Source organism: Anneissia japonica, unplaced genomic scaffold, assembly GCF_011630105.1.
Source record: "Anneissia japonica isolate Jap-2015-1 unplaced genomic scaffold, ASM1163010v1 scaffold1489_len2284818_cov182, whole genome shotgun sequence".
NCBI lineage: Eukaryota > Metazoa > Echinodermata > Crinoidea > Comatulida > Comatulidae > Anneissia > Anneissia japonica.
In genome coordinates this window covers 712,477-737,753 of record NW_022698455.1, presented here as the reverse complement: position 1 = coordinate 737,753, position 25,277 = coordinate 712,477, and the positions used below count along the sequence as shown (strand labels likewise).

The window sequence follows — 25,277 nt, the reverse complement described above, 5'->3', positions numbered from 1 at the left end:
TTAACAATAATTTCCAAAAATATTAAGAAAAAAGGAAATAAATGGCCAGTAGGCCCCTCAATAATTTAGGTTTTAAAGTAATATAGGAGTATATAAGTACAGTGTTTATTCAACTTCCAAGTCTTACGTTTCTAAGGTACCACAATTTTTTTTAATTAATTCTATCATTTTTTTTAATTATAATAATTAATTATAGCATAATTAATGTCGAAAGATTGAATCTCAACACGATGGCGTGCATTTCGATACTTGGAATGTGTATTATACTATCTTATCTGAGATGAATCAGTGGGCCTTTCGGTTTTCTATAAAATATTGTTTTGAAAAGGGCAAAGTGTCAAATATGGTTTTTTTTTCACTTGTTTGGTAGTCAATTTCACATAATCCTTTTAAAATATCCTTTTCCAGTAGTGTGTTTGGTTATGGGTGCGTGTGCTGACAGAAAGAACTGAACCTCGCCGATGCTTGAAAGTACAGTAAGTTTTAAGTAAGACCAACAGTAATTTGGTTTAAAAAAATATGTTGCGTCAAAAGGAAAATTTTGGCATATAAACGATATGATTGGTAAAATATTGGTGCCAGCCAAAACCGAACCAGCCGGACCGCTTCTATCTTACGTGATCTTTGCTTAACCCAAGCACAGAACAAGTAAACAAATCATTGAAGCAGTGGCAAAGTTTGGAATCATAAACAAATAATGCAACAATAAATAAAATAAGAATAAAAATGGGATAATTAGTTAAGAGGTGAATCCTTAAGTTAGACCTAAAGACAGCCACGAATGGTGAAGATCGAATGTGCACTGGAAGGTTATTCCAGATGAGTGGCGCGTCGTACGGAAAAGATTTGTTACCAATACGCTTGTTAAAGATAGGTTGATGGAAATTAATATTCAAAACTGATCTAGTGGTACGAATTTAGACCGGAAACGGTAAAATAATAACTTTCGATTAGAAAAAGAAAAGGCACTGCCCGGATTTGAACCGGGGATCTCCTGTTTACTAGACAGGCGCTTTAACCAGCTAAGCCACAGCGCCAGATTGAAGTATGCTTATGATAATTCATCGCCTCCAACAGAAATTGGTATTGTAGGATAAATAAAACAACAACTTAAATAAGATGGATTATATTGATTAGATTAAAACAATAGGTAGGCCTAAGTGCAGATAAATATAATAGAACTATCGTCTTGACAAAAATGTAGGCACTGCCCTGATTCGAACCTGGATCTCCTGTTTACAAAACAGGCGCTTTCAACCAAGTCACAGCGCCGGTTTGTATTTCGTGTGCTCCACTCCACCGCTAGCATGAATCAGCGTCTTTGAAAACGAATGTTTTTAGTGATGATAAAGCTTATAATTAGTGTTTTAGTTTGATTGCTAGAATCTCGTTTAGTCTATTGTTTTTTGGACAGAAATGTCCATAGGACACGAGAAATAACTTAATAATAAATAGTAAATAAAAATATTAAAATGTTTGACTGAAAACGATAAAATATCGCTTCCGGTTAGAAAAAGAAGAAGGTACTGCCCAGATTTGAACCGGGGATCTCCTGTTTACTAGACAGGCGCTTTAACCAGCTAAGCCACAGCGCCGGATTTAAAAATGTTTGTGCCACTTGACAACTAGGCGTTTTGGTTTTATTAAACAGATTGACACATCATGGGTTGCTCTTCATTGGTAACGCCTAAGATAATTCATCACCAGAACATAGATTATTATAGTGGTATAAATAAAGCAGTAACTTAAATAAGACGGGTTGTATTGCGGAATGGATAAAAGAACAGGTAAGTGAAGATAAAAATAAAAGAGCTATCGTTTAATAATAGCTAGTAGTAAATGAAAATATTCAGCCGATTCTACCTAAGTGAGCAGATTTGGTGACAAATAAAATGCTGATATACTTCTATTCTGGTGACAGCACCAGTCATCAATCACCTAATCAGAATCTCCTAACTGCATGTTTGGTGACAGCATCATCAATGGTGATAGTGATGTCGCCGAAAGTGATACTTATCAGATCTATTAGGTAGAATCGGGTGCAAAATAATAGTTTTAAAAAATACTAAAACGTTAGAAACGGTAAAACAACAACTTTCGATTAGAAAAAGAAAAGGCACTAGGCCTACCCGGATTTGAACCGAGAATCTCCTGTTTATATATCCATGCGCTTTAACCACCTAACGGCCACGGCGCCTGATTGAAGTATGCTTCCACCACTTGACCACTGGTTTATGGAACAGATTGACACGCACTGGGTTGCTCTTCATTGATAATGCCTTCGATAATTCATCACCTCGACAGGCAGGTGCAGATAAATATAGTAGAATTTTCGTCTGACAACAAAAAGTAGGCACTGCCCGGATTCGAACCGGGGATCTCCTGTTTACAAGACAGGCGCTTTAACCAACTAAGCCACAGCGCCGGTTAGAAGTTTCTGTGAGTCCGGAATTCCGAATTTACTGTGCACCACTCCACCACTGGTGGGCATGGGCATCTTTGAAAACGAGTGTTTAGTGATGATAAAGCTTAAAATTTAATGTTTTGGTTTGATTGCTAGAATTTCGTTTAGTCTATTGTTTTTGGACAGGTCCCTGGACTGGAGATAACTTAATAATAAATATTAAATAAAACTTTTAAAACGTGGGACTAAAAACAGTAAAATATAACTTTCGGTTGCAAGAAGGAAAAAGCACTGCGATGATTTGAACCGGGGATCTCCTGTTTACTAGACAAGCGCTTTAACCAGCTAATCCACCACTTAGCCACTGGGCAATTTGGTTTTATTGAACAGATTGATACACATTGGATTGTTTTTTATTGATAACGCCTTCAATAACTCATCCCCTCAAACAGAAGTTAAGACGTTGGAATAAATAAATAAAACAACAACTTAAATAAGATGAATTATACTGTATTGATTAGATTAAAACGACAGGCATATTAATATAATAGAGGTTTCGTCTGTGAATGGATAAAAGAACAGGTACGGTATGCGAAGAAAAAAATAATAGAGCTATCGTTTAATAATAGCTAGTAGTAAATGAAAATATTCAGCCGATTCTACCTAAGTGAGCAGATTTGGTGACAAATAAAATGCTGATATACTTCTATTCTGGTGACAGCACCAGTCATCAATCACCTAATCAGAATCTCCTAACTGCATGTTTGGTGACAGCATCATCAATGGTGATGGTGATGTCACCGAAAGTGATACTTATCAGATCTATTATAGGTAGAATCGAGCACAAAATAATAGTTTAAAAAAATACTAAAACATTAGACTGGAAACGGTAAAATAATAATTTTCGATAAGAAATAATAATAATATGCAGCACAAAAAAGAATCACGTCTTAATAATAATAATAATAATAATAAGACATTTTTAAAGCGCGCTAATGCATGCACAAGGCGGCCTCTAGGCGCTATAAAATACATAATAACAAGCAAATATTTTAAACAAGGGAATAGCATAGAAAAAGAAAAGGCACTAGGCCTACCCGGATTTGAACCGAGAATCTCCTGTTTATATATCCATGCGCTTTAACCACCTAACGGCCACAGCGCCTGATTGAAGTATGCTTCCACCACTTGACCACTGGTTTATGGAACAGATTGACACGCATTGGGTTGCTCTTCATTGATAACGCCTTCGATAATTCATCACCTCGACAGGCAGGTGCAGATAAATATAGAAGAATTTTCGTCTGACAACAAAAAGTAGGCACTGCCCGGATTCGAACCGGGGATCTCCTGTTTACAAGACAGGCGCTTCCACCACTTGACCACTGGTTTATGGAACAGATTGACACGCATTGGGTTGCTCTTCATTGATAACGCCTTCGATAATTCATCACCTCGACAGGCAGGTGCAGATAAATATAGTAGAGTTTTCGTCTGACAACAAAAAGTAGGCACTGCCCGGATTCGAACCGGGGATCTCCTGTTTACAAGACAGGCGCTTTAACCAACTAAGCCACAGCGCCGGTTAGAAGTTCTTGTGAGCCCGGAACTCCGAACTTATTGTGCGCCACTCCACCACTGGTGGGCATGGGCATCTTTGAAAACGAGTGTTTAGTCATGATAAAGCTTAAAATCTAATGTTTTGGTTTGATTGCTAGAATTTCCTTTAGTCTATTGTTTTTGGACAGGTCCCTGGACTGGAGATAACTGAATAATAAAAATTAAATAAAACTTTTAAAACGTGGGACCAAAAAAAGTAAAATATAACTTTCGGTTGCAAGAAGGAAAAGAACTGCGATGATTTGAATCGGGATCTCATGTTTACTAGACAAGTGCTTTAGCCAGCTAAGCCACCACTTGGCCACTGGGCAATTTGGTTTTATTGAACAGGTTGACACGCATTGGATTGTTTTTTATTGATAACGCCTTCGATAACTCATCCCCTCAAACAGAAATTAGACGTTGGAATAAATAAATAAAACAACAACTTAAATAAGATAAATTATACTGTATTGATTAGATTAAAGCGACAGGCAATTGCATATACATATAATAGAGGTTTCGTCTGACAGCAAAAAGTAAGCACTGCCCGAATTCGAACCGGGGATCTCCTGTTTACAAGACGGGTGGTTTAACCGCCAACTAATCCACAGCGCAAGTGAGAACTTACTGTGGGAATCGGCACCTTTGAAAACGAGTGTTTAGTGATGATAACGCTTAAACTTATGCTTTTGTTTGATTGCTAAAATTTCGTTTAATCTATTTGTTTTTGGGCAGAAATGTCCCTAATTCCTGATAAGATGACATGATTAATGTCGAAATATTTAAACCCGAGCGTGAATCTCGATACTTGGAGTATGTATTATACTATATTAAATGTCACTAAGACTGGAGATATAACTTAATAATAAATAGTAAATAAGTATATTAAAGAGTTAGACTCAAAAAGGTAAAATACAACTTTCGATTAGAAAAAGGAAAGGCACTGCCCGGATTTGAACCGGGGATCTCCTGTTTACTAGACAGGCGCTTTAACCAGCTAAGCCACAGCGCCAGGTTGAAGCATGCGTGCACAACTTGACTAGGCGTTTTGGTTTTATTGAACAGATTGACACGCATTGGGTTGCGTTTCATTGGTAACGCCTTCGATAATTCATCACCTCGAACAGATATTAGTATGGTAGGATAAATAAAACAACAACTTGAATAAGATGGATATTGATTAGATTAAAACAATAGGTAAGTGCAGATAAATATAATAGTAGAATCGTCTTAAACAAAAATGTAGGCACCGCCCTGATTCGAACCTGGTCACAGCGCTGGTTTGAATTTCGTGTGCTCCACTTCACCACTGGTATGAATCGGCGTCTTTGAAAACGAGTGTTTAGTGATGATAAAGCTTATAATGAGTGTTTTAGTTTGATTGGTAGAATTTCGTTTAGTCAATTGTTTTTGGACAGAAATGCCCATCATAGGACTGGAGACATAACTTAATAATAAATAATAAATAAAAATATTAAAACGTTAGACTGAAAACTAAAATATAGCTTTCGGTTAGAAAAATAAAAGGCACTGCCCGGATTTGAACCGGGGATCTCCTGTTTACTAGACAGGCGCTTTAACCAGCTAAGCCACAGCGCCGGATTGAAATATGTTTGTGCCACTTGACCACTGGGCGATTTGGTTTTATTGAACAAGATTGACACGACGTATTGGGTTGCTTCTACTAGAACATAAATTATGATAGGCCTAGTGGTAAAAATAAAACAGTAACTTAAATAAAATGGATTGTATTGAATAGATAAAAGAACAGGTAATTAAAGATGAAAATAATAGAGCTATCTTCTAACGAGAAAACGTAGGCACTGCCCGGATTTGAACCGGGGATCTCCTGTTTACTAGACAGGCGCTTTAACCAACTAAGCCACAGCGCCGGATTAAAATATGTTTGTGCCACTTGACCACTGGGCGATTTGGTTTTATTGAACAAGATGGACACGACGTATTGGGTTGCTTCTACTAGAACATAAATTATGATAGGCCTAGTGGTATAAATAAAACAATAACTTAAATAAAATGGATTGTATTGAATAGATAAAAGAACAGGTAATTAAAGATAAAAATAATAGAGCTATCTTCTAACGAGAAAACGTAGGCACTGCCCGGATTCGAACCGGGGATCTCCTGTTTACAAGACAGGCGCTTTAACCAACTAAGCCACAACGCTGGATTGAAAAATGTTTGTGCCACTTGACCACTGGGCGATTTGGTTTTATTAAACAAGATTTACACGACGTATTGGGTTGCTTCTACTAGAACATAAATTATGATAGGCCTAGTGGTATAAATAAAACCGTAACTTAAATAAAATGGCTTGTATTGAATAGATAAAAGAACAGGTAATTAAAGATAAAAATAATAGAGCTATCTTCTAACGAGAAAACGTAGGCACTGCCCGGATTCGAACCGGGGATCTAGTGTTTACAAGACAGGCGCTTTAACCAACTAAGCCACAGCGCCGGTTTAAACCCACTTTGCGCCACTACGAACTTACTGTGCGCCACTCCACCACTGGTGGGCATGGACATCTTTGAAAGCAGTTGACAGGCAGTCTTTGAAAACAGATTGACACGCATTGGGTTGCTTTTTTTTTTTTATTGATAACGCCTTTGATAACCCATCACCTCAAACAAAAATTAGAACGTTGGAATAAATAAATAAAACAACAACTTAAATAAGATAAATTATATTGTATTGATTAGATTAAAGCGACAGGCAATTGCATATACATATAATAGAGGTTTCGTCTGACAGCAAAAAGTAAGCACTGCCCGAATTCGAACCGGGGATCTCCTGTTTACAAGACAGGCGCTTTAACCAACTAAGCCACAGCGCCGGTTAGAAGTTCTTGTGAGCCCGGAACTCCGAACTTCAGTGTCAAAATGCTCAAGACCTGTCTCTTATACACATCTAGATGTGTATAAGAGACAGGCCTAGGCCTAGTACCAGATCGTCGTTTTCAGGTTTTCCCAGGATCCAGTACCGCCAGCAGTAGGCATTGGCGTAGTCGTCGAGGACGGTGCTTTTGAAAGGCTAGGCCTTCCATATAATTATAATGCTCCGCCTAGTAGGTCTACCTAGGCGAGGCCTACCTCTAGGCCCCACCTCCTTTCTTAGGCCTAGGCCCTAGTTGACAGAAATAATTTAATAAAATGATAATACTAACTAATAGGCCTAGGTTGGCACTAGAAGGTAGAAGCCACAAGGCCTCACTGAGATGTATAGCCTGCCTAGAGAGGGCTAGGCGGTGTAGCCCCAGCCAGGTCAAGCTGCTTACGCTTAAGCGATCGATATCCCAACACGCTGGCTTTACCCCAACCTTAGAAATAGTTGTAGCCATCTTAATGCACTACATCTCGGCATACGTGTAAGCATAGCCACTGATGTCATTTTAACGTTGCTGATGGAAAAAATATAGAGACATCAATTATGGATGATTCTTTTGTGATTTTCGGTGTTTTTTCTTTTCAGAGCAAGAATAATTCCAGTGACTAGCCATGTGGCAAGTGGTTTCTCAGCAAGTAGTCCGTCATGCTGGACCGAATGTACTCTTTCAAATGAAGATGCACCTTAAACCATCATCTGAAATTATACAGCTGCTTCCTGATGTGTACAGCATATATGTAGAGTCTTCTATTCCATGCACAATCCACAGGCGACATATACTAGAATTGAGTGCGCAACCTCCAAGTATAGATCTACCGAGATCATTTAGAAGTTTAACACATACCAGCAATAGCACGGAGGAGACAATTAACCTAAAACTAACACGTGAAAACTTATCAAACTTATCCAGAATTATGACTGAACTCAGCCTCAGGTGATAGGCAAAGAGGAGACATTTGAACAACTAACATGTGAAAATTTAGCCAACTTATCCTGAATTGTTTCTGAACTCAGTCTCAGGTGATGATGCTAGCCATTGCAGAGTACAACATAACACATCCATCATGAACAATTTTTCTCTGATTTAATTTCTGTTCATTTTCAAGCCTGGGTGACATAACTGCCATGAGCACCGGTGCTATAGAAGTCTCTAGCATTATTATTTATCAAGTGGAATAATTACTTACTGTACTGAAGTTGTTGGCGCTTGGGCAAGGCACTTTATCTACAGTTGCCTATCTCCACCAAGGAGTACAAGTGGGTACCTAGTAGGTTCGAACACAACTGCGCTGATTACTAGCTACAATATTATGGAATAATAATATAATTTAATTTAATAATTTAATTTGGTCTTGAGTATGTGTTCCATATGTGTTTGATCCAATGACCGGGGTAGTAATTTGATGCGCTTGGAGGCTTTGTGTATGAAGCGCTATATAAGAACAACATATTATTATTATTATATCTGCTAGGTGATTGACTTAATTCTCATCATCTGTATTCCAGTGGATTTCTGAAGAGAAGACAGTACAGTAATTGACTAATAAAAATGAATTGCCATTCAAATGACTATCTCCTGGGCAGTGGCGTATCTAGGGGAGGGTGCGGGGGGCCCCAAAAAATTGCGGGGGCCCCAAAAATCACAGTCAAGTAGTTAAAAATCACCTAAATTCACCATATTTTAGAAATTAGCGCCCCTCAACTGATTATCGAGCCCCCCCCCCCATTTTAAAGCTTCTAGATACGCCACTGCTCCTGGGCAGCCAGGCTACATTTCTGGCTGTTCTTTGTGATGTGCACAAGTTATGCTACAAGATGCAAATTGCATACTGTGTTTAGGAACCTTGGTGTATGTACTCCACACAAGTTTCCAAAGAGACGTGTTGATCGATGTGCAGTGTCATCTCACATTGTATACTAGTATAAATTTAAGAATATTGAAATTTGTAAATAGCAAATTATAAATTATATTTATAATGTCATGTATATTTATTGCCAGATGTGAACAACATTTATATGTGTTCAGAGAAAAATAAAATGTTAAACCTAAAATTATTGAGCCTAAATTGTTTTGTGTATGTGTGTGTGTGTGTGATTTCTGAATGTGTGATAATTGCATGCAAATCATTTATTCTAATTCTAATTACCTGTACTGTATTGTGAAGGCACTGGTAAAGAATAGATTATTTAATTTATTAGCATTATGGTACAGATTCAGATCTATAATGTTCCATAATTATGGTACAAATATGGCAAAGGAAGAAAGGAAATGCTTTATGATCTAAAAAATGGTAGATATGACACATTGAAAATTTAAGACTAGCACAAGGTCGTGAAGCATGGAGAACATTATGATAATTAGGGCCTATAGGACAAGACCTGACGGTATGATGATGATAATGGCAAGGGGAAAACAACAGCATGACGTTTTAAATGATTTCTAGTGCACTACACCTGTCCTCAAGTATACTACCACTTTTTTATATATTGTTTTAGGTTCTTGAAATTCATAAAGAGCTGTATATTACATAATTGTATTCAACATACTGTAGTGGGGGAGGATGTGTTGAGAAGTATTGAAACAATTGAAATATAATCAAGAAAAGCTAGTTTTCATGAATACTCATTACCATCTATGGAAGAAAGAGCAGAATATGTATTTCAGACAGAATGTAATGAGGGATAAACTTGTATAAAATTCGGATAGGACTCTGACTGAAAGAAGGCATCGGGAGAATTAGAGGAAGCTTAAAAGAGGAGAAATGAGACAGAAACGTCTTTGTCATAGGAAACGAATGTGAAAATTACTAACAGCCATTGAAAAAAGGCCATAGGAAAACGATCAAGTTGAGTTTTTACATGGTAAAGTCTCTTCAAGCAAAGCTTTAGACATCGAAAAAAACTTCTTTAATCAAGAAAAAAAAAAATTGTATTATTAAAGGAGCGCTACCCTGTTATCACTAGATTCAGTTTGAGATGAATGGACACCAGATTTATTGGTCAGGTTGACCTGGAAAGTAGCGAAATCTCTTATATTATTTAAGTTATAGGCCTATTCAAATTCTGAGAGCAAAAATAATAAACTATGCCTATTTTTTATCCTACAGTGTCAAAATGCTCAAGACACTATACACTGCTTTATTTAAGACATGTTGGTATTTGAAATACAGTTCGCTCTCAAATAATTTGAGACCACTTTTTGAGAGTGGTCTCGGGGTTCGGTCTTCAATTAGAGGGTTAGCTTTGTGTTAAAGGGTTGAAGATTGTTATTTAGTTCTTCGAAAAAGTGGTCTCGAATTAGAGGGGCTCATTTAGAGGGGTCTCGAATTGGAGGGTGCACTGTATCACCGTTTTATAGCCCACCAATATTAAGAAACCTTTATTTATATGGATAAAATAAACTTAACAACATTTGTTAATGTTGAAGTTCGAATTTTTCAAATTGCACAGTATTTATTAAAAAAACAAAACTTGGTCTTGAATTGGAGGTCTTTTTGTCACGTTGTACTTCCGCAAATTTGGTCTCGGTCTCGAGGGTGGGCTCAGTGTTAAAAGATAGTTGGTTAGTTGGTGGGCCTACTAGTACTTTAAAAAAGTGCTCTCGAATTAGAGGGGGTCTCGAATTGGGACTGTATCTTCTCTGTGGAAAGAGAGATTGTGTCGCTTAAAAATGTTGAAATGTGGGTGTATGTCAAATTCCTGGATTCAGTTTGTTTGTTTTTTTTTTTTTTGTTTTTTTTTTAAATCAGGGTTGGATAAATACAATACTGTAGTGTAGTCAGTCTCACTCCAAAATACTGTACTCGTAGTACAGTATTATAATGGTATAATGTAGTCTCGCGCTAAGTAAAGCAAAGATCTTATAAGCGCTATCTTGTGTTTATAAGATCTTTGAAGTAAAGTAATCATTACTAGAGGGCGCTATTTTTCTGGTAACAAACACTCTTATTTAGCTGTAAATCATAAAGCTTTTGAATAATCTTTCTATTAACGTATTGTACAAAATGTAGAACCAGGGAGTTGTTACAACTCCTTGGTTAAAGCATAGAGCAAAGAAACATTTGTTGGCTCTATGGGTAAAGATAAAGCCACATGTGTGATGAGCTACTCCAGACTTTTCGCTCGACTTTTATCTATAGTATGAATATTAATTATTCGACAGCCAATCAAAAATCACGAGCATCAAAACATAAAAAAAACAAACAAAACTGAAAATGATGGCGTCCCCAGTGAAGTTACCGTAAACATGACAGAAAATCCTCTCATTTTAGACTTTGCTCTCCTATAAATTAGAAAATTAAAAGCTGCAAATGCAGATGCTGTTTATGAATTGAATCTGATAGTTTACTTGGAGTAGGTAAGGATGTCAATTTATGAATTAGAAGGTAGCCTACTATGCGGCAATTAACTGAACGCCGAACCAATGAATGGAAGTTTATGTAGGCCTGGGCATACTGCTGATGATAAGGCCTACCGTAGGCTCCTGTGTGGTGTCAGGGCCCACTCTAGGCCTAGAGTGTACAAAGGCAAAGTAACTGTTGGCCTAGGTATATGCTTGGTTAGTGAATGGAGTAATTCTTCAATTGGAAAGTATCGGGAACGAAGGAGGATAGCCTAACTTCTAAGCATCTAGCGGGAGAAAGAATAATGTACAATTTCAATGAATTAAAATAAATGTTTGGCAGTGGACATTTTTTTAGCCGTTGTTAAAATGTCACTGTTTTAGTTCACACTACACAAATTTTATTTTGTGATTATTATCAATATTATAGTGAGCACAATGGTAAAATAAACACATTTTGTAAATGTTTTGGAGCCAAAACAAAATGTTTTTATTTTTTAGATATAAAATAAGGGCGCTAGTTCAGTTTTGCCTCCAGCAGTGAAACCGTTAACTAAGTTATTTAAAACATACCATTATTCAACAACCAATTACGTGTTCTTTTATGAAGTATCTTAACCTTGATATGAAATAAACAATGCAAATAAAATTATTTATTTTGTAGTTAAGCAAGCTATTTTCTTGGCTTTAGTATGTATTGATACAATAAAAAAAAATTTGAAGAATTAAGGCAGCAGCTAAACAAGTTGCAGACAGGAATGAAAAGGTACAGTGAAAAACTGATGAAATATCTATGGCATTATAAGGCATGATGTAATTGGGGAAAAAATTGATGAAAATTTAGGAACAAAGTACTGTACTGCAAATTGCACAAATGCATTGAAGATATTTTACTGTACAGTAGACATAGATCTACAATAATGCCTGTTGCCTTAAGCACTAAGTTGATGTTTATGTATTTTTAAATTTATAGGTCTTCATACCGTACATTTCTACAGAGTGCAGACATACCATGACCTCTGACCTCTGATTCATTTGCCATCCCTGTCCCCCATCCAGTGTAAACAATGGAAAGTTATACAGATGATAGTAATGTCGCCCTAGATCAGTCATCAGGGACCAACAATAATAACTCTAAATCACAGTTAAACCAATTTTATGTGTGTGCCAACTGCTGTCAAGCATTTGCAAGGTAAACATTTTTTTATGTCATCATTTATTATACAGTAATATAAATATTTATCATCAGCTTGCTTAAATATTATTCAACAATTGCCACTGTAAGATCACTACTCCAGACTGTATAGTAAGGCCCGCATGGGGAATATATCCGCCACGCAAAAATTTGGCCTGGAAGTCCGTCCACACATTTCGGGAAATAAGGGCCAATTTCAGCGCCGATTTTTTTTTTCGAAAATTAGACTTTGACCAAATCTTAATATATAACCAATGCAGTTATGCAGTAGTTAATGATTCCGCGCACCTATTTTCCGCGCAAATTTGGTCCGATTTTTTTAGGTATCCTCCGCGCAATTAAAAAACTTTACACTATGGTCACTACTTGTATTTTAATTTTGTTTTTGATTCAAGATTGAATTATGTTACTGATTGTACTAAAGCTCTGTCCAGACTATCAAATTTTATTTGACAAAAAAATGTTGTATGCCCATATATGGTCATGATGTGCCTATTTATGGCCATGATGTGATGTCATCATGACCATATTTAGGCATGTTTTTTTTAAGGACAAGGCTTAATTAACTTTGCTTGCATTCTTTCTACAATAAACAAGAGTGATCTATGCATTGAGGTGAATTCACATTTTCATATTTTCTTTTCAAAGTACTAATGATTTACGCAACCATGTTGCTGCAAACTGCAATACAACCTATGAGAGCTCAAAACTAGAGGTCAAAGGTCAGTTAAATATGCAAATGTCTATCACCCACCCTTAGTTTTCTACAGCTACAACCCTACACTATAATCATTAATAGTTCATATAAATATTATTGTTTATGTATTTAACTGTATTTGTTGATAGGAAAAAAGGAATGGTGTTGACAATAGCACACATACAGTACCCTACTGACAAATAAAGTAATATTGAAAAAGGGGCAATACTTTCTCTCACTAGCCACAAGATCATCAATGCAATATTTATTAATTTTTAAAATATTCTTTAGCCTAGGTTAAAACACTTCTATTCAGAGTGATTAAACATAATAAATCAAGATACAAACAAAATAATTCCACATATTTAGTGCTTATCATTTAGCACCCTGGATGCTTAGAGAGTTTTTCATGGCCAAAAATATTGTTGTGTTAAGAACATTTGAAAATCAGGGTCAGTCAGCAGGTTGGTTGGGGTTGTTTCTTGACTAAGGTATAATTCTATTGACTCACCGCATTTGTTTTGTTCTGGTTGGTGAAGAATTGATTGAGCTAACATCTACTAATTAAAGCTTGAAATAAGTGACCTTTTTAAACATGACAAATATTTTGGGCTCCTTCCAAAAAAAATGTTTGTGCAAAAAAAACTTCACTCTAGAAGAACTTTTTTCTTGGCCTAAAATTAGCAATGGATATGTTAGTCTCATATAGCCCAAAGTAATATGTAAGTATAGAAAATATATAATATTACGTTAGAAATGTATGACATTATAAACTTTCTATATAATAATATATTAATGTGTTTATTATTATTTTTCACAGAATCGCAAAATCAAGTACTAATGCTGACCATAGATCCTCAGAATAACGAGAAACCAAGTGGTGATGCACCATCCAACCCCTCACAGACAATGGTACACTCCTCCATACCAAGCAATCAAGTCCCCACTGATTGGCTTACACAGCTAGCAAATATAGCGACTGGACCCCAGAGTCCACTACTGCAAAAGAGTGATATTCGGTAGATAATCTTGAATGTATAATTCTGTGATTTAGAACAAAGTTACATTGTTTATTCTAGTTTCTTCATTTATACAATAGCAGCCCAAAAAGCTTAATCGGTGTACCAATTTTCGATTTAGTCACATTTTAAACATTTGTAAAAAATGTAAAAATATAAAGAATATACAGTAAGAAAACATCAAGAATATGATTAAAAACATAATAAAGAACTTTATTGATAATTAATACAATCCTTATAGAAATCATTATAAGTACGGTAAACAGATACACAATATCAGAAATCAGCTACTGGCTTATGAGGTTGGTGAGGAAAGTGATAGCACTACTCTTGTACCTTTTTCTAGTAAAACAAAGATGGTCTTCAAACTTACGTTAAAACAACAAGACGAAATATATTCTTTGTAGTTACGACATATTTATTAATATTAGCAATTAATTTCTTCCAGGAGTCCTGCAATGAATTTTAATCAGTTGATGCATACCTATGCTAAGCCACCGAGGTCCCATGACGCCACATCCTCTTCACTTGAGAATGAAGAATTCCAATCAAGGGTGTTAACGCCTTTAAATACAATCGAGCCAGAAAGCGATGACAGGGTGTCTTCTTCTTCACCTTTTCCTACTTGTCCAGAGGATTTTGAGTCAGGCCATGGGACCTGGTCCCACACATGGCCCTCAGCTGTATGGCAGTGCTTCATGAAAGGTAAACCGGGTAAAAGAAATAATTATAATAATGATGATGATGGTGATAATAATTGTAATAATTTGAATTCAGATTCAGATTATTTATTGCCATAACACACAAAAAAATATAGTATGAAATTCTTTTTCCCAGTTGTGACAGTACACACACATATTGAAAAACATACACAAATTGCACTAAATATCATACTTTTTAACGAAAAAAAGAGTAAAATAGACAAATATATACAGTATGTGACAAACATAAGCCAAACCAGTCACTTGTCACAAAAATTGATTTTTAGCTATTAATACAGGTTATTAAACATTACTGTAAATGAGAGCTATAAAATGGTAAATGAATCATTTAAATCCAACATTTTCTTATGAAGTTACAAGCGTTTATTAACATACAGCTATTTAAAGAAAAATATTTGAGAAATCAGCCTTCAAATTTTATGATTTCGGGCATTTCTCAGGCAGAAATCATCACAAAATCGTTAAAAATTGTTGAAACATTGAAAATAGGCAAATTAACATCATAGCATGATTTATAGATATATAAAAGGTTAGTTTAGTGGAATAAGATAGATTTCAAAAATGTTGACAGTTCCAGCATGTTTTGGTCATTATCTCTAAAACACAATTTGCGACAGAGCTGAATTTTATGTATGAAAAGGTAGGATGGTAATGTTGATGGTAATTGTACAGTAAATACTAACTATAATAGCAACTTCATTCAATTGAGACACAAATTTGAAAATAATGTTTTCTCTGATAAGAATACTGCAAATATTACCAGCCAGGTCTCTGCAAAGAATATTGGAACTGTTCATGCCTTTTCTAATTAGCAAGGAAAATATTTCCATGTTGTCAGTTGATAGCTATTTATATACATACTATGAATACTAAGTGAACAATTCAAATGAACACAGACAATATTTATCTTTAATGAACACATACAGATGGTTTGATGAAAGCAAACAAATAACACATCACGATCATAATATCAGAAACTTAGTTTAATAATGGTATAATTTGTGCAGCAGTATTATTCATCTGTTATTTTTGAGTGAAGCACAATGTCATGGGCAACTAAACTGTTCATTGTTTCATTATTTTGTCTTTTTTTAAATAGCATTTTTATGTTATACTGGGTGGCTTGTTCAGTAGAAAGTCTACTGTACTTCCATAAGGCCCACTTTTTGGAGTCTCATAAGAGAGGTTGTTGGGGTTGTTTTAGTCCTGAGAAATAAATCCTATTGTCACAGGAATTGAACCCAGAACTCTGGAATTGGAAGGCAGGCATTTTAACCACCAAGCTACTTAACTCCACTCTCAATTTTCTTGTTCCAACTTTTACTGAAAGCTATTCATTTTATACTTACATTTACAAAGTAAATAATTCAATATTGACATTAATCGTTTTATGAACATGGACATATCTTTAAATAGCAGTGTGCTTTTTTTAAGGTTCCCTCATACGGTTCACAACAGGCCATAAAACTGAATGGCAGTTAGCTGAAGAGATTGGTAGAAAAGAGCTGTTAGCAAAGCAAGCTTATCAAAGTAGTGATCTCGATTCAGACAACCAATCAGCAACCAGAATATATGCACCTAACGGTCTTACGCTGGAACGTATAGAGGAGATAGAACCAGCTGCTTTGTCAGTGGACGATTCAATACCGGAAGAGATGATTCTAACATTCAACACCAATGGCACAGAACCAGAAACATTGCAGGCACATTGTCCTATTGATCATCCATTCTTTGTTAAAATGAAGGGTAAACATCTCCACTTATTGAAAAGTACACAATTTGTATAGCAGCTTTCCATGCACTATTCAAAATTAGTGCATAAAGAAATTGACTTAGGCCCATTAACTCTGCATCACAAAAAATGATGACAATTTGCTTATAATTATGATTAATGATGTCAAAGAAAACCTAAATTGCTATTTTGTATGATAAATAGAAACAGTGGAGAAAATATTCATACCATAAAAACGGTATAAGCAATACAAGCGTGGTGTATAAAAGCCAGTTATATAATGAAGAACTTTAAGTATGAATTTAATGTGAGCCATCTAATAAGACAATTAAACAGTAGTTATATGAAAAAGTGTCTGAAACAAAATTTAGGCAATTAACCTGAAACTTGCAATGTAAGTCATTGTGCTGAATTTAATTGGTGTCAGTGATGGATCCAGGAATTTGAAATAGAGGGGGGCGAGGGAGAAACTTTCACAGGTAGAAGGGTTTTGACCACCTCAGGCCTACTGACGTAAGAAATTTTATGATTATGGCACTTCTAAATGGCCGGAAATAGCACTCTCAGATTTAATTTGAATATAATTTATATTTTTGATAAATTTAGAGGGAGTGTGGCCCTGGGCCTGCCTCTCCCCTCCCTTTGTGCATCCGTGTCATAGTGAGTATCTTTACTTATTAGTGGCATCTTTTCATGAGATGGAGTGAACAGGAGCACCGAGGTAACTCCCTACTGTTTTGAAAGATGTGCTGGGTTCTCATGAGCCAGATAGGTACACTGATCTGCTGTTGTTGAGTTCTCATCTGAGAAAACTATCAATCGAATCATAAGCGAGGCAGTTCTCAAAACCAGTGTTGATGTTAAGATTACGGTGCCTCCGCCTAATTGCTCAACTTGCCCATTTGCATAAGTTGTCTGATAAAATGTGTAGTGTAATTATTCTTTTAGGGTGGTCTTCCTACAACCCGCTGCTAACAGTTGAAAAATATGGGATTCCCTGTAGCGAACTGGAAAGTGGAGACATCTGTATACCGCCCTCACATCCCGATGCTATCAGTTTCAAAGAATCAAATGTCTTTGAAAGTTTTAAAAGGTAATAATTCAATATTTTTTGTTATCGATTTTCTTTCTTTCTTTTTTTTTTTTTAAAGGAAAGAATAATGATTTGCTTTGTGTTGTGTTTTTAATAAATTTTGGTTTTGGATTGGTTTTTTTAAAAAGTTAAATGAAATAATTGGGAAATGCTTGTACACTACATACATTTTACATGGTTTAACACAAAGCATTTAACAATATTACTGTATTCCCATACAATCCTATACGCAATACATGTTGTCATACATTATTCATGAATTGAGAACAGGCACTAATGTTTTATTCATGTATTGCAGCTTTGATCTGACACCATTGGACACTTCAACCGTCCTGGCCCTCAGTAGTTTAGCCCGTCAACGCCGTGATATAGAAAGTAACCAACCAAAAAGTGCACCACCCTCGCCAGTTAAGAAGTCGCGTAAGGTAGATCCTAACCGTGGGAAGAGGCCTATGAATGCTTTCATGTTGTTTGCCAAAAAGTTCAGACTGGAGTATACACAGATGTATCCAGGGAGAGATAACAGGTGAGATTGGTTATATAACTAGACTTATTTAACAATTGTGACTGGCTCTGGCAAAACCAGCTGTTTGTAGGGAAAATTTTAAATTGGGTTGTTTGGTGTTTTTAGATTCTGCATGAATTCTTCTTTAAAACAGTGTTTATTTGATGGCAATTGGTTGAGTATTAGCAAAGTTATGAATATTTAATTCTCTGGATATCAGCCTTGTAGATTTTGAGAAAACAGCTTCAGAAGATTCCAAAATCAATAGTTTATTATTAAGATTTGTATTTTAGAACTCATTTTAATATACTTTTAAGTTAGATTTAGTGATAATTACAATACAGTATGAACATTTTGATACTACAGTATTAAATTGGATGATAATGATAATTATACTTGAAAATTTTAATTGTCTTATCTGTTAACAGGGCCATCAGTGTGGTATTAGGAGATGAGTGGAAGAAATTAGGCAGTGAAGAGCGGAAATTATATGCAGAGGAAGCAAAATCATTGGCTGAGGAGCACAAAAAGAACCACCCAGATTGCTGGAAGAGAAAACGCCATGCCTCAAGTGTGAGTATATTTTGTGCTTGTGTTTATGGTGGTGCATTATTTTTAATTCACCAGCAAATATTTTTTGGTTTATTTATTAATTATATAAACTGTTTACCAGGGGTTGGTTGATACCTAATATGCTCATCTTTTATTTTCTAAGCCTCATGTTAAGACTGACTATGTTTTGCTTTAACGATAAGTTCAGTTATGTATTACTTAATAAATTGAACGTTTGGTACACCATGAGTAAGGATATGATGTTGAGGTAAAACCACTGGTTGATTGTCCCAATAAGATTGCTCTGACTGTCATTAGCAGAATGAAAATAGATGACTTCTGTTTGTCCTAAATAGAGAATGGTAATTGTCTGTGATTCATTGGTAATGTAATAATGATACTTGCCATGCAAACTTTTAAAAATGTATCAATTTTTAACATTTATTTTAAGGGTTAATATATTTCACCACCATTATGTTTAAGAAAATATATTTTCACAGTTGGATGTTTATGTTGTTTTTCAGAGTGTGTAAAGTAATGGTAGTGATGCATTTATTGCAACCCTTAATTTGATCAGCTTCAACACTGACTCATGGAAAATTCCCAGTGGTAGAATTTGGTTATGAATCAAGGGAACATAAAGAGAAAAAAAACTTCTGGTGATTTTTTTTATTATCATTCTGATATTTCCTCTGTTCGTCTCTTTGCATTTAGTCAGATGCTTTCAAAGTATACAGTATTGAGTGCCTAGCCTAAGCCATGGCTTGATAAATTATCACAGTGCCTTTGAATTTTGTGTGTTTGCTTTGTGCACTCTTGATTATTGTATGGAAATAGATACTTTCATTCAAGTGTATATTCAATACTTAAACTGAAAGCATAAAATCGGATGCAACAATAATATTAAAGTTTAATGGTGTTGAGATGCAAGTGGTCATTGACATTTAAACTTAGATAATGGGTAAGACAAAGATAAAGGGGAAGGCACTTCAAAGTCTATTAACAAAATTTGCAATTTCGTCTTCCATCTTTCTATCAATTTTTTGTATGGTGTAAAATTTCTTGGATAATTTATTAAGATTGTCACAACCATAATTGGTGCTTTCTTTTGGCATTGTAATCATTCGGGGAATACTTTTATTTAAAAGCTTTTCTCGCACGACTTTTCATAAAACCGGCTGTAATATTAGTGAATTTATCTCAGCTCAATCTTTTTCATATGCATATCATTTTCAATGCAAATTTTACCTCGCGAGGGAAAAAGCAATCTACCATATTTGATGATTTTCTCACTTTAAGGCTGATTATGCAATATGGCATTTTGACAAATGTGCTCAGAGTAAGTGAGCAAAATATCTATTGTGTTGGATATTTTTCAAGTACCAAACAATAACCAAATTTGGTATATCCAGGCACTTACTGCATCTGACGGTCGTCGATGGATAAGATTCTATGGAGAATGCATCACCACGATGCATACACAACAGATATTTTTTAATGACGATCTGTTCAGTCTGCTAACTACAATCGGGTGACAGCGTTCCGTCATCTAGCACTTACTGGAATCGGAGTTGTGAGTACCTGCCTCAAAGTTTATATTGATAGAAGATAGCTCTCTCCGTGCTTACTGTCATCTGGGATAACTTTAATGTTAATACAAAAGTATTCAATTGCGAGTCAGCAAAAAAGTATATTGTGGCAGGTTTTTGGTACAGCTTCTATAAATAAACAGGGTGTAGAAACGTAATCACAATAGTGTTGTGAATTTTTACCTCAATAAACTGGTTAATTGTTGCTATAATTCAAAGTTTATTTATGGACATTATATTTTATTCATTTTCAGTCTGCACTTATATAAAAAGCATACTGTTTAACAAGGTACCTATGCATGAAACAAATATATTCATTATTAATTAATTATTCTATTAATATCAAACAAAAAGTACACTCATCAAGTTTTAAAATGCTAAAAAATGTTTTTGTTTGGCAAGAAACATTGAACTAAACTATGAACTATTTTTTATATGTATTATTTACTACTGGCTGAAGTTTGAATTTATACTTGAATAAATTAGTACAATTCTTGAAGTTATTATGTTCGACAAATTTTAAAATATGGAACATTTTGTAATTACTGTAGTATATTTTATATATAGTTCTTCTGAATTTTATCCTTTTTCCAAAATGATTTTTCATCAAATATATTTATATGAACTTTCAAAAACTTGCCAAAGATATAAACCTAATAGTGATGTATTTAATGATGTATGATAATTAAATACAGGGTTGCATATATATATTCTGAATTTTATCTGAGGTGTTATATTTTAAAGTATATAGAGGTGTTTTATGAAATTTTAATTCTCTGTTTTGTGTTGCATATCATGATTTCCTTTAAATTGCATAAATATTAATCTTTCTTTTTTCAAGATAAACTGCCACCCAAAATATCTAGAAAAAAATTAAAAATCTTTGAATTGTTATTTTTTGAAGAATGCTGTACATAAATATTTTCAATTTTCCTTTCAAAAAAACAAAATTAGTTTACAATGACTTAAGCTCTGTCTCCACTATCAAACTTTATAGAGTACCACAGTCGTGTCGTCGCGACGCCAGGTGGCGCTCTCGGTTGTCAACAGACGTTAGTTACCATTTTAAAATCGAATATTTTACCATCAAAATGTACTAAAAACACAAAAGCTCGCATTATATTAGTTATCAAACACACATTTAATCATCAATTAAAATTTACAAAGAAAAAGATACAACATCCTAATAATTACGTTAGAAATTGGGATCAATGGTTTGTCAGTGGAGAAAATGGCGTCGGGTTGAACGCACTTTGAAACGATAGCAACGGAGTAGTATCACGCGGTATCGTGACGTAACACTGTAGTACTCTATATATATATCTCACAATTTTTTCACATAGGATTTGATAGTGTGGACAGAGCATTATAGACGTTTATAAATTCCTTACATTAGCTAGGAGATTTTTATAATATGTCTCTGTTGTTTTCATTGTAGTTCCAGTTACCTCAGAGTCTAGGTTTTTCTCTAACTGTAGCTTTCACTGTCGCTGTGATTCAGTTATTGGAATGAAGCTGTCACGGCCACAGTGAAAAAGATACAGTAGAGCAAAAACCAAGACTCTGAAAAGGTAACTTAAACAACTATTTAAACGTCCATAAATTTGCGATGAACACATTCTTCTCACGTACTAATATTCAGTTGAAAGATAATAAGTTTTCAAATTATGCAAATTAAGCAATTCAATTTTTTGTTTAATTTTATTAGGTTTACGTGGCAGAATATTTTTAAATAGGTATATAATCTAGGTAAAACCAAGTCTGATTATTATTGTGTTGTCTGTGTATATAAAATATATTCAGTTTCCAGATTATGTTATTGGTAATTTTTAAATTATTGTTTGTAACTTTGTGTTTGATTACTGTACCTTAGAGTAATTTTTTTTTGACTATTTGAAAATGATTTCTCACTTCTGATATTCCAATTTGTTGGCTACTGTAATTGTTTGATTTGCTGTGAATATTGGAGAAACCTGATATAGTAATATTTAGTTCAAATTTAAAAAAATCTTTGTCTTGTAATGTGTTTTTTGATGTGAATCATATGTTTGCGTGTGTGGGGTAGGAAAGGTATGGGGGCAGGTCTGACTATTCTAAAGAAAATCAAGTGTGTAACCCTCAGTGTTCATAATAAAATTACTGTATTGTCGATTCGAAAAATTATATATTGCTTCATTTTATTGTGAAATTAATGTCTTATTGTTTGAAATACTGACACTCCAAAAGGACCAGTTGAAATATAAGATTTAAATTGCTCATTTAAAATTGTCCAACAGGAGACAAATGTACGTTGGGCAACTGCTAGGTTAATATTAGAAATGCGTACATACAAGTAATTCGGTTTTGGGAAAGTCTGACTATGATTTAATTCAGTTGATGTTACAAACAAATCCTCAAACAACAAAAGCTAGGAATCGGGAAAGTGAAAAATGTATGAACTGACGAAAATATTCTTATGGCTGCTGTGTTTAGCTTGCTTTTCATCAATTAAATTTTTCAATTGAATGGATATCACTTTTGTAAAAGTGGCACACGTTGAATAATACTCAACGGTGCATCCAAATATAAGGAAAATAGACTTGAACTAGAAGTAAATTAAACTAAAATGTATATACAAAGTAAAACTTACTAGGAATTTAGAAAAAAAAATCACCAATCAACATGGCATGTACGTGGTAGTCTTACAGTACCGAGTTGCAGTCACGTTAGTAAATATATTTCTACTAAACATAAAAATGACAAGGTATCTATAGCAAATTAATATAGAGCTTAGAACTAATTGTCCCCCTGTTGGGGAATAAACAAATAGAAAACAAAATATTTACATGTAATATTCGTTTAGCCACCATATTGTTTTCATTGAACTATTTGTGTTAACTTACCATCACAATAATAATAATAATAGTTCAATTAGACTAATTAAAAATGATTTGCGTTCTGTTATGACAAATGCTCGTTTGGAAAGCCTCATGATGCTTGGAATACATTGTGATAGGGGAAGCAACCTCGACCTTGACAGCGTGGTTGACAAATTTCATGCAAAATTTCTAAAATGTAGAATTTCACTTTGAAGAATGAGGATTTGAAAATACATCAGATGGTTACATTGCATACTTTTTGTTTCTTGTTTTATTCAAAATGTTTTAGTTTTGGAAGCTGATTTCGACATTTGAAAACATACATCAAATCATATAGTAGAAATAAAAATTCGCCATAATTCGTCAAATATCCTGGACCCCTACCGGGTGTCCTCCTGGCCCCAATTAAGGCCAATCGAGGCTCGCTTCACTCGCCTAGCACCCCCCCCCCCCGTCGGGGCCTTTATAGCCCCTCCGTCGGGCAGATCCTGGCGCCATCACTGCTTGTTGGATATGCTGTTTTGGCCTACAGCGGAAAATTTGAACATTCGTAGATAACTACGTCTAATATGAATCTTTTGAAAGCTATGCAAAACCTGTAAGCGACGGCAGAAGAACATCAAACGGAAGAAAGTTAATATAATTATTGAGTTACGAATTTCTTTATATGTATAACATGTTTTTATTTAAGTAAACATTCTGTGGAGCTGCAGGTTGGCTTATTGTATTTTACTTTACCATTTCGGATCGTGACAATAAAAAAGACAAACTTAAATGATCCCAGGAAATCACAGATTTCGCCTTTCTGACTTCCAACTCGTAAGCAGTTATATTACTTTCTGATATTGAAAGTGAGGGGTATCAAAACCCACCTAAATAAAAATAAATAAATAAATAAACTACCTAAATTCCAAACCTTCGAATTCAAGGGACGACATCGGAAGGATGGATGCAAGAAGATTCAAAATGGATTGCCAAAAACATGACAAACATTCTGCAAAAATAAATAAAAGTACTGTTTAGTCAGAAGGGTACCTAGAATGGTTTAACGAAATAGTAAATAATTTACATTTATTTGATGTTGAGCCAATTAAATGATTTTTATACAATCTTTTGACTATCAAATTATTTTATATGAATTCCATAGCAAGAATAAACGCTTTAGCAATTCAATTCGAATGTATCTCTGGCTGGATCTAGCCTGGTATCGTGAGAAAAGAAAGAGAAGTAGCCTTCCAATCGATACAGTCACTTGATTCGCTACAATGCCTTTATAGATCATTTGCACCATGTTTGAGGAATACCCTAGTTTCGAGTTCCGTTTAAAGTTGATTGTTTTTCGTGGTCGAATTCCTCAATTACTTTTCGATAAATTCTCTGCTTTTTCATTGTAGTTTTCGGTTTGTTATTTCTCCGTCAGTGTTACTGTATATGTATTGAAGCTTCACAGTTTTTGGACGTTACAACATTAGGTATTTTCTTTTATGCCAGTTAAATCGAAGGGTATCTTTTTACAAGATAAATAAATAAAGACATCATTTAAAACTCCTTTAGAGAATAGGAGAATATTGAATTGCTTATCGATTTCGTTGCTGTGTTGCTGATTGTACACCGGCCTTCAATGTTTCCGATCCGATCACAAATCCTAGATAATCGTAATCAATTATAGCGACTACAGTAAATAAGCAAGATGGTCTGCGGGTGACCAACCATACATCGTCGAACGTAACCATGGTAACGTATCGGAGAATTGTGATTGTTGTAGGCCTATTAAGTCTATATTCTTGAAAATCTAAGGATGGCCAATCATACAGCATCGAACGTAACCTTTGGTAACTTATCGGAGCAGAAAATGTGATTGTATTGTAGGCCATGCTCTAGACAGTGGTGGTTTTGACGGGAACCCGTTAAGATAAACACAAAATGAGGTATGTCATAGTATTGATATAGCATTTTATATAATTATATTTTTATCGATATCCTTATTTTATACTTTAGCAATAGACATCAAATTTATAGGCTTATATATATATATATATATATATATATACACAATATGTATA

At 34.8% G+C, this 25,277-nt stretch overlaps 2 protein-coding genes, 1 long non-coding RNA gene and 7 other non-coding genes across 15 annotated transcripts in view; 3 read left to right on the top strand and 7 right to left on the bottom strand.

Moving 5' to 3' along the window:
• Positions 1–963: 963 nt before the first annotated feature.
• Positions 964–1,037, bottom strand: Trnat-agu. Its single transcript has one exon. It is a non-coding gene; the product is annotated as a tRNA-Thr (tRNA).
• A 484-nt stretch (positions 1,038–1,521) lies between these two features.
• Positions 1,522–1,595, bottom strand: Trnat-agu. The gene has a single exon. It is a non-coding gene; the product is annotated as a tRNA-Thr (tRNA).
• Positions 1,596–1,669: 74 nt separating this feature from the next.
• On the top strand, positions 1,670–8,965 carry LOC117102521. Its single transcript, XR_004444431.1, has 2 exons — positions 1,670–1,787; positions 7,496–8,965. It is a non-coding gene; the product is annotated as an uncharacterized LOC117102521 (long non-coding RNA).
• On the bottom strand, positions 2,352–2,425 carry Trnat-ugu. The gene has a single exon. It is a non-coding gene; the product is annotated as a tRNA-Thr (tRNA).
• On the bottom strand, positions 3,914–3,987 carry Trnat-ugu. The gene has a single exon. It is a non-coding gene; the product is annotated as a tRNA-Thr (tRNA).
• Positions 4,945–5,018, bottom strand: Trnat-agu. Its single transcript has one exon. It is a non-coding gene; the product is annotated as a tRNA-Thr (tRNA).
• Positions 5,532–5,605, bottom strand: Trnat-agu. Its single transcript has one exon. It is a non-coding gene; the product is annotated as a tRNA-Thr (tRNA).
• On the bottom strand, positions 5,825–5,898 carry Trnat-agu. The gene has a single exon. It is a non-coding gene; the product is annotated as a tRNA-Thr (tRNA).
• A 2,152-nt stretch (positions 8,966–11,117) lies between the features above and the next one.
• On the top strand, positions 11,118–19,411 carry LOC117102571 (HMG box-containing protein 1-like). 2 transcript variants are annotated; one of them, XM_033242895.1, is made up of 10 exons: positions 11,118–11,267; positions 12,251–12,444; positions 13,096–13,169; positions 13,965–14,163; positions 14,612–14,868; positions 16,320–16,631; positions 17,566–17,710; positions 18,009–18,236; positions 18,644–18,788; positions 19,292–19,411. In XM_033242895.1, exons 2-10 carry the CDS (start codon positions 12,320–12,322, stop codon positions 19,298–19,300), a joined length of 1,494 nt encoding a protein of 497 aa, XP_033098786.1. In that variant the 5' UTR covers positions 11,118–11,267; positions 12,251–12,319; the 3' UTR covers positions 19,301–19,411. The 2 variants fall into 2 exon arrangements, with proteins under 2 accessions (XP_033098786.1, XP_033098785.1); XM_033242894.1 differs by having other exon boundaries at positions 12,226–12,444.
• Positions 19,412–24,628: 5,217 nt separating this feature from the next.
• The window catches only part of LOC117102570, a 15,857-nt gene continuing 15,208 nt past the window's right edge, over positions 24,629–25,277 (top strand). For 4 of the 5 annotated variants that reach the window (XM_033242893.1, XM_033242888.1, XM_033242891.1 and 1 more), the window contains exon 1: positions 24,646–25,142. The gene's annotated coding sequence lies outside the window, so the exon portion shown is untranslated. Of the gene's footprint in view, positions 25,143–25,277 lie in introns of all 5 variants that reach the window. The other variant, XR_004444441.1, reaches the window with a different exon arrangement.